At 43.3% G+C, this 12,628-nt stretch overlaps 1 protein-coding gene across 1 annotated transcript in view; it reads right to left on the bottom strand.

Moving 5' to 3' along the window:
- The window catches only part of LOC138599584 (thyrotropin-releasing hormone-degrading ectoenzyme-like), a 182,802-nt gene that overhangs the window by 94,929 nt on the left and 75,245 nt on the right, over positions 1-12,628 (bottom strand). Inside the window, exon 5 of the mRNA XM_069671317.1 lies at positions 563-717. Coding sequence (XP_069527418.1) covers positions 563-717 — 155 coding nt within the window. The remainder of the gene's footprint in view (positions 1-562; positions 718-12,628) is intronic.

The following is a 12,628-nucleotide window of genomic DNA, read 5'->3' as shown; positions in this document are numbered from 1 at the left end:
TAAGGACACAGTGTTAGCTTGCTGTAAGTACACAGTTAGCTTGCTGTAAGGACACAGTATTAGCTTGCTGTAAGTACACAGTTAGCTTGCTGTAAGGACACACTGTTAGCTTGCCGTAAGGACACAGTGTTAGCTTGCTGTAAGTACACAGTGTTAGCTTGCTGCAAGGTCGCAATGTTAGCGTGCTGTAAGGACACACTGTTAGCTGGAACGGTTCGTTCGGTTATCCTTTGAAAGTTTGAAGTCATAGATTGGAAGGAAATGCCTCCCTAGTGGCCTGCTAGCTCGTTTTGCTAACTCAGCTTCAATCAGCGCAGACTACACAAACGACTCCACACACAAGGGCGGCTGTGGTCAAAGGCTGCTTCTGTTTCTGCTCTATTGTTTGTTTGTCTGCTTGTAAATGACCACCAGGAGCATCATGGGAAATAACCTCTTCAGCAGCGTGACCCTACAAGTTACCCAGTCTTCGTAAAATTGAATAGTCTGTGTCTAAAATGTCTTTACTTGTGGGAGGCTGTCTTCTCGGGATGGTAGACGTGAGGTTGTTATGTGTCCCTACCTGGTGGCAGATTTCGTGGACGACCACCATGGTCAGCTCCATCTGATAGGACGACGACGACACCTCGGCGTCCAACAGGATCTTCTGCTCCACGAAGACGCTCAGTCCCCAGTTCTCCATGGCGGCGTAGGGATGTTTGGGCACGGCCAACAGGTCTGAAAAGAACACAAAGACATCACATTAGGCCTTTCAACAAGCGCTGAATGTGTCCCTGCATTAATGCACTCACTTTCATCCAACCAGATTCCCCCATTAATATAAAAAAGCGACGGAGGCTCCGACAGAATGACTGCCGGCATCAGAGCAGATCCCATTTTGGGTTAAAATTAAACTCATGAGTCATTTTAACAACCTGCCAGAGAATCCTTTTATCCCCACAACATGGATATATGGAGTCATCAGATGGAACTCTACATATTTCTGTACGAGAGAGGAGAGACAGAGGTGGGGAAAGACTTAGATGGAGAAAGAGAGGATAAAAAGAAAGCGAAGGATCCCTTTGAGCGTAGAAAGTTTGAATAAGAGTGAAGGAGGAGAGGAGCTGAAGATTTATTACAGTGATGAGGAATTAATTAGATGTCAGAAAAGTAGAGGAACCCGACTGTGCCAACGGTCAAGTACAAGAAAAAGTCATCCAGTAAAAGTTTAAATAAAGTTATAAATCTTGTAAAACTGAAGTCAAAAAACACAAAGTCACACAGCTTCATTTCCAAAGGGAGTTTCTTTGTCTTTAGTTTCATGGAACCTTTTGAACCCTGATTTACAATATTGCTCAGTTGTGGAATTTCAATTATCCCAACGACTCCAACGACTCCTTCATCCATCACAGCTGTTGGGATAATTAAATATTTGCAAAGATTTTAATGTTCCTCGCAGGTGAACTCTGGTGAGCCCCTGACATTTATCTACAGGTTGGCATTTATTGGGACGTTCCAACAACAATCGCATGGACGGTCAAGATATTTGGTTCAGATATTCATGTTCCCTTCAGGATCAATCGTATAACCTTTGGTGACCTCTTAACTTTTATACAATCCCGTCACAATCAGCTGTACTTTGTGTGAAGTGAACTGTACATAAGAAGTGCCTTAAACCTGCATTTTTCCTAATGTCCAGCAGGGGGCGACTCTACTGGTTGCAAGATTGCACAGAAGTCAATGAGAAAATGTGCCATTTATTCCCTCAGTAAACATGTTCCTCATGAGTTTATGGTCTCGATCTCTCGTTTCAAGTCTTCTTCAACACAGCGTGATGTTCATTTAGTCACTGATGCTCCCATTGAGAGTCACACAGACCAGGAAGAGGGGAGGGTGTTTAGGGAGGGGCTTTCAAACAAGATCGTGGCGTAGCAATGCATATGCATATATATATGCACCGTCTCGTCTTCTGACTCTAATAAAACAAGATGGCGTCGTCCACAGCTCCAAACTCAAGGCTTCGAAAACAGAAGTCCAAATGAGTCACGTTGCAGTGACTGTATCCATGGATGGAATATCAAGACCACGATCCCTGGGCACAAACTCGCTACAGGCCCTTTATACATGCAAATAGGCCTAGTGCACTCGCACTGCGTGTACCATCACCAAGCACAAGAACTTGGTTGCACCATAGCAACCTGCAACCAGCATTAGCATCCAGGTCCCCGGGAGGCAGCGCTGTAGCACCGGACCCACTGCTGAAAGTATCACAATCACCCTCCACTTGTTTTGACAAATGTTGAGAGTGAGGCTGTTTGGTATTTGATGTCCCACAGCAGCATCTTCAGCATCTCTTTCTTTCTTTAACCTTCAAACTATTTGATTCAAACAACACAGTCAAACTGTCAAAAACACTTCACACGTGTTCATTCTTAAGACCAACGGCCTCCACTGGCTCAGGGCCCCGGGCATGTGCCCCCTTTGCCCATGCAGGAATCTGTCTATGGCTATATCAACCTCTCACATACAGTGCTAAATGTTAGCATGATAAAATATTAAACAAAGATGGTGAACATGATAAACATTCTACCTGCAGTGCCTCAGCATGTTAGCATCGTCACTGTGCGCCTGTCAGCATGCTGACGTTAGCAGGCGCTGCGCCTGAGTACACCCTCAGAGAGCTGCTAGCATGACTACAGGCTCTGAAAACCATGATGAGACATTCTGAGCCTTTGTAATGTGAAAAATAATCTGAGAGTGCAAAATTATTTTCCCATGATGCTTTAAGTGAGGCAATAAGAACTTCTAATGTTGCCGGGAGTCAGCAAGTTGGATGCACCTGAGCCCTGGTTTTGTTTTTTGCCTAAAGTTGTTTACGTGTTTGTGGGACTCTGCATGAAAAGTCAAGCTGTGTTTGCTCCTGTTCCTCTCCTCCTCCTTTAAATGTCACCACATACGACTAAGTTAGAACAACAAGTCTGTTTCAGAAGACTGTTTTACATTGTGAGGAACTTTTCTGCACATCCTGGACCTGCGAACATTCAGCGCCGTGTCTGTGGAATGTGGATCGACTCATTTATCTAACGGAGCAGAAGCACAACGTTTAGCACAGAATCTTCCAGATTCAGAGATTAATATTTTATATGAACACAAAAGCAAAGTGACAAAAGAAAAGAATGTGAACTCTCCAGCTCCGGAGCTGGTTCGGCCTCTTTAGGCTCCTATTTTTAGCTGTTTGGAACATTTACTGACTGGTTCAGTCTCACTGTACAGTGCACGCTCTGCTCAGCAGCAGGCAGACACAGTTAAAGTCTGCTTAGTGGAGGAAGTGGAACATGTGAAGTTAAAGAGCCAAATGCTTCCCTCAGGAGTCGATGGAGAACAAAACCAGCGCTGAAAACTGGAGGAGAAAGAGTTCATGTTGAAATTGGCTGTAAATGATTGAAAAGCTTTGCAACAGGAAGTCGGGTTCTTCTCAGAGAGGAAACTTGGACGAGCGGAGGTGAAGAGGTGAAAATGAGCTTTCTCACCTGAACAAAAACCTGATTGTTTGCAGGAAGAGAAGAAGAGGTGTTTCTCTCCGCTAAGTGAGGTTAAAGGTCCTCATTTATATTTAAATACAGAATCTTTGGCATTTCTGCTTCAGCGCCCTTCGGCAGTCTGACAGAATCACATGAAGGGAAGTTTTCTCACTTTGGTTGATACAAAGTTTTCACTCTCGACTGTTTCTGTTTCAGAGGTACAGAACAGAAAACCAACAAGGACAGATACATTTAAGGTAAAACAAGAGTTTCCTGCAAACTAGAGACAACAAAAGAGAATTAATTATTAATAATTGGTAAACTGAAGTCGACAAGTTTTCATGAAAGTTATTAGAATACATCCATGTTCTCCAGAGGACACACTGACCCCATTACCTTTTCTTTTGCCAGCGAGGGGCAACTCCACTGGTGGGAAAAATCGAGTCTGATTCTATAGAAGTCTATGAGAAAACAAACCTCCTCCTCTCCTGATTTATTCCCTCAGTAAACATGTTCCTCTAGTTTCAAGTCTTCTTTAACACAGCGCGATGTTCATTTAGTCACTGATGCTCCCATTTAGAGTCACACACACCAGAAAGAGGGGAGGAGTTAGGGGCGGGGCTACCTGTGAGTGACAATGGTGACCTGAAAAATATCTTATTCATTGTTCCGTTGTGCTTAAGGACACTCCGAGGATAAATGGTCTTTTTTCCTTACTAACCAAGCTCTTGCTAGCATTAGCATTTGCTAACTCTTCAGCCCTCACATTCTCTAACAAATATTGTGACTTTTGTCTCCAACAAACCAAGATGGCGACGCCCAGAATGCCAAACAGAACCACTGATGATGTTTGTGTCACTTGTTTTATATAGTGACTAAGAAACCCGTCACACCGGGGGGCAGATGTTGCAAAAAGGTAGATTTTTTCCCCCGGAAACATTTGAGTGACACGAACCTGTTCTTAACAAAACAAGGTGCACGATCCAGTTTTTATTTTTCCTCCCTGAAACCTCGAGGCAACACTTGGAGGTGTGTACAATTTGTTTTAGTCTCTTCCTCATGGACCGCATTCTGCCTGAAACTGTCAATCATCTGAGCAAAGAATGGCATCACTGCAGTCTGACAGCTGTCAGTCACAGAATGATCCATGGGTCTCTTGTTGGCAGGAAGTGAAACGCACACTGACAGTAACGGTGAATCTACACCAGTTAAAACACACACACACACAAAAACCCACACACTGGATGCAAATGTTTACCCTCTCATAAACGTGTTGTCGGAGTGTCTCAAAGCTGGAAACACTCCTCCGGGAGAACACACACACAAACACACACACACACACACGCACACACACACACACGCACACACACACACACAAACACACACAAACACACGCACACACAACAGTCTATAAGCCGTGTGACTTTTCCTCCTTTTTATTCCATCCATCCGCCCTCTGCAATCATAGCCTCACAAACAGCTCATCGTGTGTGTGTGTGTGTGTGTGTACGAGACTGTGTGTGTGTTTAAGTGTGTAGGCGCACACATGCGTTGGTACGTTAAGGGATGCCTGAGGGAAAACATTCAAAACTTAAAGTTAAAGCTAAATTAGCTCCACGAGGCCGGGCCCAGCGGTGCTATCAGCTGAATGCTAACATCAGCATGCTAACACCTAACATGCTGATGCTGAATCCCTTCCCAGAAGACTCCTGAACTCTCAGGACCTCTTTATCATCATCCATCAACCCCACAACAACAAGAGCGGTTTCTGTTTGCTCTGCGTGACACGGTGAGTGATGCTAAAGTTCTCAACCCAAAACTTATAGTAAACAAGCATTGTTTTTCTTTCCATGGCTGATTCTGTGTGTCGATGGGAAATTGGAGCTTTATTAGCTGATTGTTCGAGCTTGGCTCTGTCAAATCAGAGGAGAGAGAGAGAGAGAGAGAGAGAGAGAGAGAGAGAGAGAGAGACACGGGTCTGGTTGCCTGAAGCGGCTGCAGGCAGAGAACTCTTGTTTCTGAGTTCAGTCCCAGTTTTCCAGCAGCTAATAAAGAGCAACAAACAGTCACATCTGGGAGCTGATGTTCCTCGTTTGTTCTAATTATCACGTCTTCAGTCTGCTCATTCTTTAATAGAGAGATTACTTGTTCTTTGGTGCTCATCCAACTAGTTCATAGCCTATTAACGGCTTATATAAAAGCTTTAAACAACCAACACTGATTAGATTTGCATAACGAGTCCTGCTGCTGATTACAGTCAGAGGTGTGAAGATTAAATTGGGAGTTGTGACATCATTGTATCGGCACACAAGGATATAAAAACATGGACGCCTGCAGTTTGTGCAGCATCCACACGTTAATCTCAAAAAGCTCTGACGAATGGAGCCGAACTTCCTCCTTTCAGACAGATTTCCATCCGACCCGATTCAGGTCAGGCCAATCAAAACTGACCATCTAATTGGGGGCGGGTTTAAGTGCTGTTGAGGCCTAATTGTAAACAAAGATGGCTGCCGTTGATGCGAGACATTCTGAATCCTGTCGCCTCTCTGTTTATGTTACATACTGTTGTAAATGTTGGTGAATAAATCATGAAATGCCAAACATCTGTTTTTTTATTGTTGAACTACAAAACATATAAATTGGATGTTGGAATTAGCTACCTAGCATAGCAGCCAACCGCTATATCACTTGCTCTAATAGGTTGCAGCAACCAGAGGACCAGGGCCTATTGATAACAGCAATTAAAACCGAAGAATAAACCGGAGATACCCGGCCAAATTCAAATCCAAGCACGGCTAAAAACAAGGTTTGGAAACATCATCAACTTTGATGTTAATAACCAAAAAAGTAAGTCCTACAAATGTCCATCATTCAGTCGGCTTCACGTCATGCAGAAAACATACACAAGTCGTGTAATGAACGTTTCATCGTTTCAGTGCATCATAGTTGTTGATCTGGCTCTTAAACTATGACGCATCAGTCGTGAACTCAGGGAGCAAAACAATTAAACTGACATGGCTCGCTGTGACAAGGCCTCAGCTGCCCGGTTATGATATAATTCATCATATCATATTTTGAGTGCCAGGCTGCTCCCACTGTTCACACCTGATCCATCATCCAGCCAACAGCTGTCAGAGTGACAGCAGAAACTGTCAATGTCGAGGCCTGAGTCATCAAACATTTTACAAGTTGATAGTAGCAGTTTGTAAGTCAGAGACAGAGTGTCCTCTGTAGCAAAAACCCCCACACAGCCTGAGCGCACATTCATCAACACGCCGATGTTTCACCCCCAAACTCTCTTCTTCTTTAAAAGGCCTCGAAGAATAAAGAAAACATGAGCAATGGCAGCCAGACATGGCCGTGAATTGAGATCACAGGATCGTGTGCTCACGATGAATCATAGAAAAACAACAGAATTTATCTTCAAAAGTCTTGAATGTTGTTTCGATTAATGTGACATGAACTACGCCAGTGTTGGAAAACACCTCATTGTTTGATTGTAAATGGCTGTACAGGTGTTTTTCCTCTTTATTGCTTTACTCTGTAAAAAGGAAGGAAGACTATTTGGAGCACTTATGAAAACAGGAAGAAGACAAGAGCGTCTGTGTTTGACAGGAGCCAGTCTCAGCTTCTGAAGGAAATTCATCCACCAGTCTTTGCTATAGAATTAGTAGGCTACTAGAAGGAACTGCTCACAGGGATAGTTGGTTAACAACCATAGCTAGCACTCTAATGGCTGTTTCTCCTTCAAATAGAGTTTCCACATGGGTTGTCTATACCGATGCTCCCTGTGGTTTGGTTCTGATTAGGTGATAGGGACAGAACTGGTTGGGCTTTGGGACAAATTGGAGGGTGGCTTAGGAAAGGGACACAAACAGATCGGATAAAGGCTTTAATAAACAAGGGGAAATGCTAGCTTTGCTTGCTCCTTCCTTTGTCTTTTGTTCTGTCTCTTTAGATAAGACAGAATTCCACTCAATAAAGGAGCAATCTAAAAATGCTCTTTAAGCTGGCTAGCCCTACTGGCTAACTTCCCTTTCAAAGACTTAGCTTCTAAGCTTGTAAGTTTGGTCGCTAAAGAGATAGTAAGTTCACTAAATTATTCATAACACAGTCGTCACGTATCCTCAACTCCTCTGGATCAGATTTAGGCCGAGGTTGAGTTAGTTACAATAACTTTCTGAGCTTTTTTCAATACTCTCTGTGCTAGCTCTCACACGTGTACATCATTTCACTCTATAGGGAGTTACTTAACCGGCATTAAAAAGCTCTTTAAGCTAGGTTAGCTAACTTCACTTTCGCAGAATTAGCTTAAAGCTAAAGGGCTTGTTAGCTTGGTTGATAAATAGATAAGTCCATTATTATGTCTGAAATTATTCATCAGACATTTGTCATGTCACTTTTTTCCAAATTTGGGGCTGGGGTTGAGAGATGGTCTGGAAAGAAAACCACAGATCAAAGGAGTGAAAAGACTTGGACAAATAACTGAGAACATGCTAACACCAGTTAGCCACAAGAGCTTTCCAAGCATCATTTCACTCTGACAGGAGTTATTCAACTAGTTTAAAAGCTCTTTAAGCTAGGTGGTATGCTAACTTGTCTTTACCAGCATTAGCTTGTTAGCTCGGTCACTAAAGGAACCACAAATTCACAGTATAGTATTTTTAAGTCTCATCCACTGTTGAGCAGCAAATGTTACTTGTACAAATGATGTTTAGCTTAAAGTACACGCTACGACTCAGCATATAAACTCCATGTTTAAAACTCCGGCTCTCAAATGGGATTGCTAGCCAGGAAGTGCTTAAATGCTAACATTAGCTGTTGCCTAACTGGAGCTAATGGGTTGTCAGATATGTATTATTCCTCTATCTGGTCAATCTGAAAGTATTAGATGATTTGTCACATTAGCTTCCATTTGCAGCCTGTAATTCAGCACTACAGTATTATCATGTTGATAACAGGGTTTGAGAGGAAAATGGCTGCCATGTGATTACGGGGGAATCGGTCAAACGGGTAGGTCAAAGTTCACTGACACTGATGCTGCCACGTACTTTCACTGTATTTAATATGATTTAGTGCTGAAAATTAAAAGCAGCAGCGATGACTGATCGGCTCGGCCCTCTAATTGGTTCAAAGTAATTTAGAAAAGTACATATGGCACGGCTGACTAATCACAGCCACGAGGAGGTGAAGCGTGACAGGCAGAGGATAATTGGCAGCTCAAGTAATGCATCATGAAATTTAGAAGTTGCTGTGGAAACTGAATTCCAGAGCTGTGACACGTTTCCATCCAGAGCCGCCGCCCAATCACGTGCCAGCCTCTGCTCCCAGGCTGCGCGTGATTGGCTGACAGCTCATTATCCACTTCAGTGAGGCTCAGAAAGCAGAACTGATTGGCTGGCTGGGGGGAAATAGAAACGCGATTGGTTCAACTTTAAGGTTGAAATGCAAATGAAGCTGTTTGGTTAAAGGTGAAATATGCAAATGAGACATTATACTCAACAGACATTTAAATTAAACTGAAATGAATTGTTTCACTTTACTGCCGAAGGAAGCTTCAGGCGGTTTCTGGGTCCCACAACACACACACACACACACACACACACAAATTAGAACCTAAATGAGATTCTCTTCACACTCCGTTGTGCCTCTCATGTGGTTACTCTGATGTTGTACCTGGCTTCTGTCTCTGCCTGTCCTCTCTGTGTTATTACCCTTTATTTCTCTTTGTCAGACACGGCAAATACCTGATAAATTATGCTGATTTAGCTCTGCAGAAATACACAACATGCCGAGTCCAGGTGCAAAAAGGCTGTGCAAGTTTCCTCGTCTAATCATAACGGTACTGGCGACAAAAAATTGGACATGAGACTGAATATCCAGCTGAATAAAGTACTGCCTCTCTTTCTCCGGCGTTACGAAGCCCTTCGGATGACCCTGTGTTCCAAGTAGAAGGATGATCACAGCTTCACAGAGGTGTAGGCAACACTTACTTGTCCTTTGCCTCGTCTTATATAAGTGACTTAATTTAAAAGCAATTCATGCAGCTGAAACCTATAAGCAATTAATTCAGATGTTTAAAGTGCTTTGATGGCGAGCCACCTTCGTCTACTTTGAACCGAGTTTAAGCCCCCAAATGGAATGCACCCTTTCTGTCGTGTTGTGGATCAACTATCAAATGTAAACCTTTATTAGGCTCCACTTTTATGTTGGAAAAAGACGGGCATTTTTCTACCTTAAATGAAGAGCCTTTACCTTTAAGAGCATGACTTATTGATTTCATATTTTGTACTTCCTCAGATCACTGCCCACGCACTGAAATAATCCCTCATTGTGCTTAAAATTGACCTTCTCATGCTCCAGCCGTATGTTTGCAGTCATACTGCTGCCTGCACAGATATCCTTTCCTCAAGCTTAAGTCCTTCTCCTCACTCAGATAGCCTCTGCTTGTACTTAAAGTGATAATCTCAAAGATTTTCATGAAAGTAAATGCCTTTTAAGTCTCTGATATATCTGTGAATGAGGTAACACAATGGTGACTGAGCCTATGGCCCACTGATGAAAGCCTTTGCATTTGCAGTATATAGTATTATTATGGACAGTGGTGACTTTCTCGAAAAAAATCACAAGTGGCGCCCAGTTAGTTTTCCATCGCCATCGGTGCCGTCAAAGAGAACCAAACGGAGATCTTCCATCTTTAAACTGTTTGTTTTGACAGATTTCACCCCCTGCTTGTGCTCCAAATTTTCTTTCAGATTTTGTGAAATTCAGCGTTAGCCTTTCTCCTTGCAACCAAATAGCCCCTGCTTGAACTCAGATATGCCCTGCTCGTGCTCAAACTGTATGCTTGCTCTCAGATATATTCTTACTTTCACAGATTTCCTGGCCTCCAGCCTAAGCCCTTCTTGTTGCACTTAAATATCCCCTGCTTGCACTTAGATTTGACCTGCTTGCAGTCAAGCCGTATGCTTGCACCTATTTTTGGGCCTCCAGCTTCAGCCATTCCCCTCAAACTCAAACAGCCCCTGCTTGTGCTTCAATTTGACCTGCTTGTGCTCAAAACATGTTTGTAGTGAGGTATAATTTCTTTTAGATTTTCATGACGTTCAGCTTTAGTTGTTCTCCTTCCAATCAAGTAAGCCCTGCTTGCACTCAGATTTGCTCTGCTTGTCGATTCCTGTGCTCCAGCTTCAGCCCTTTTCCTTGCACTCAAATCGCCCCTGCCTGCAGGTGGTTTTTTCCCTGCTTGTACTCAAACAGTAAAGCTAGCAGGCAAAAGCACTGACGGTAACTTTCACGAGACAGAATAATGATAAACCAATATTCAGGGGATGGCATGGAGAACACAGAATTAAATTTGAAACACGCTGCATCAATGATCCACCATGAAGAAGAAGAGTCACGAGGACATAACTGAAGCTTAAGAGGTTATTTTGCTATTTGCGTTGTTAAAATCATCCAGTTTATCGTTCTTGTTGCTTCTTTACTTTCGTTTTATGATGCATTTAATCTCTAATTTAAACTCTTAAGCTTTTAATTCATCACTTAACAACATTACAGCGCAACTGCTGTAATTAACACTTGGCAAGTTTTAAGTGCTGCATCATGAGCTCTCAGAGGCTTCTCATATTAAGAGAGGGGGAAGGAAGTGAGGAGAGGAGACAACTCGGATTTATTGTGCAACACCTGTAAAACTCCCCCGCCAAAACAAAGGCTGGATGAAATGACCTCTGCTTCTTTGTGGCGTCTTTACTGCAGAGTGTCCCGTACTGCTGTTTAATCCGTAACAGAGCTCATCCACTTGCCAGGGCGGGGATTAGGGGCAAAGCTTTTCATATTTTAAAATCAACAGATCGTGATCTAAAGAGGAACGACACCTCGCTTATATAAAAACCCCTGCACTTAAATACCTCCAAACACACGAGCGAGTTCTATTTGAGTCTGTTTGAGTGCGTGTAATGCAGTGCATAATGGTATTGTAGTTATTGTAGATGCAACGACTGTGTGTTATAAAGTACAATAACCCATAATTTAGTCGTCCTTGAAAACTATCAGGGAACAGGTGGATGCATCTGCTCGGGGAGGCACTGCACCGCTGATGGGACCTGCAGGCCTCTCTTTATTCTCCGCCATAATGCGCGGGTAACTCGGGAGGCTTTGCAGCAGTCTGTGATTCGGAAACGGCAGCATCCGTCTGCAAGCTCGGGACAAAACTCCAACAAGTACGTGCGCTGTAATTGGCTGCATTAGACAACAGCAGCTCGATGGTCTCTGGATTCAGGCTGTGCGGCTTCAGAATCACGGCTGAGTGATGGCGAACGTGATGCTGGCTCTGCTGCTGGATGCTGCCTGTAATTGCTGCAGTGTGAGATGGCTGTCCTGACATGTGTGTGTGTTTATGTGTTGTGTGTTTGGACATGTCAGCAGTGAGCAGGCAGGCTGACTAATTTAACTGATAATGAGCCCGTGTGGACAGATTGCAGATCGGATCACTGCAAGACCTCGACACGGATCTAAAAATGTGTCCACATTGTTGTTTCCCAGCTTGTGTTAAAACCACAAATGGCGACTTGTCCAAATATAAGAAAATAATTGACGCGCTGGCAGCAGAGACGTCCCCGTCTCCTAAAAATACTGACAATTTGCTTTGCCAAACATGTTTTTTTGGGGGGAAATTACTGGCTGCATTTCTTTCACGGGAAACTCTCCAGGAGGTGTGACTCAAATCCGTGTTGGGTGATTCCTCAGCTCACAATTTATAAAAATAACTTTATGTACCAACGCACCTTTCCAAACACAGCTACTAAGTACTTCATAAAGTGGGTAAACAGCCAGAACAGAAAGAGAAAGCAAAGTTACACAGTCATTTATAAAGTGAGAAAAGCAAGCGGTATAGAAACACGGCGAGAGAGAGAAATAAAGGTTTTAGACTGGAGTTTAACGCTGACTTGAAACCGATTAAGCCTCAAACTTCTTGGTATTCCCATCCCCCGATCGTCCCATGGTTTCACCTCATCACTGATTAAAGAGCTCCTAATCCTACCTGACCCAGAAAATCCACAGGAACAGCACCGTGCGTCAGACACAGGTCTGAAGGCTTGAAGATGCTAGCCACACATCCTTAGGCA

Source organism: Semicossyphus pulcher, unplaced genomic scaffold (genome assembly GCF_022749685.1).
Source record: "Semicossyphus pulcher isolate SPU_LCO1_2020_fin unplaced genomic scaffold, fSemPul1.0.p SCAF_20, whole genome shotgun sequence".
Lineage (NCBI taxonomy): Eukaryota > Metazoa > Chordata > Actinopteri > Labriformes > Labridae > Semicossyphus > Semicossyphus pulcher.
This window is presented reverse-complemented; position numbering and strand designations above follow the sequence as displayed.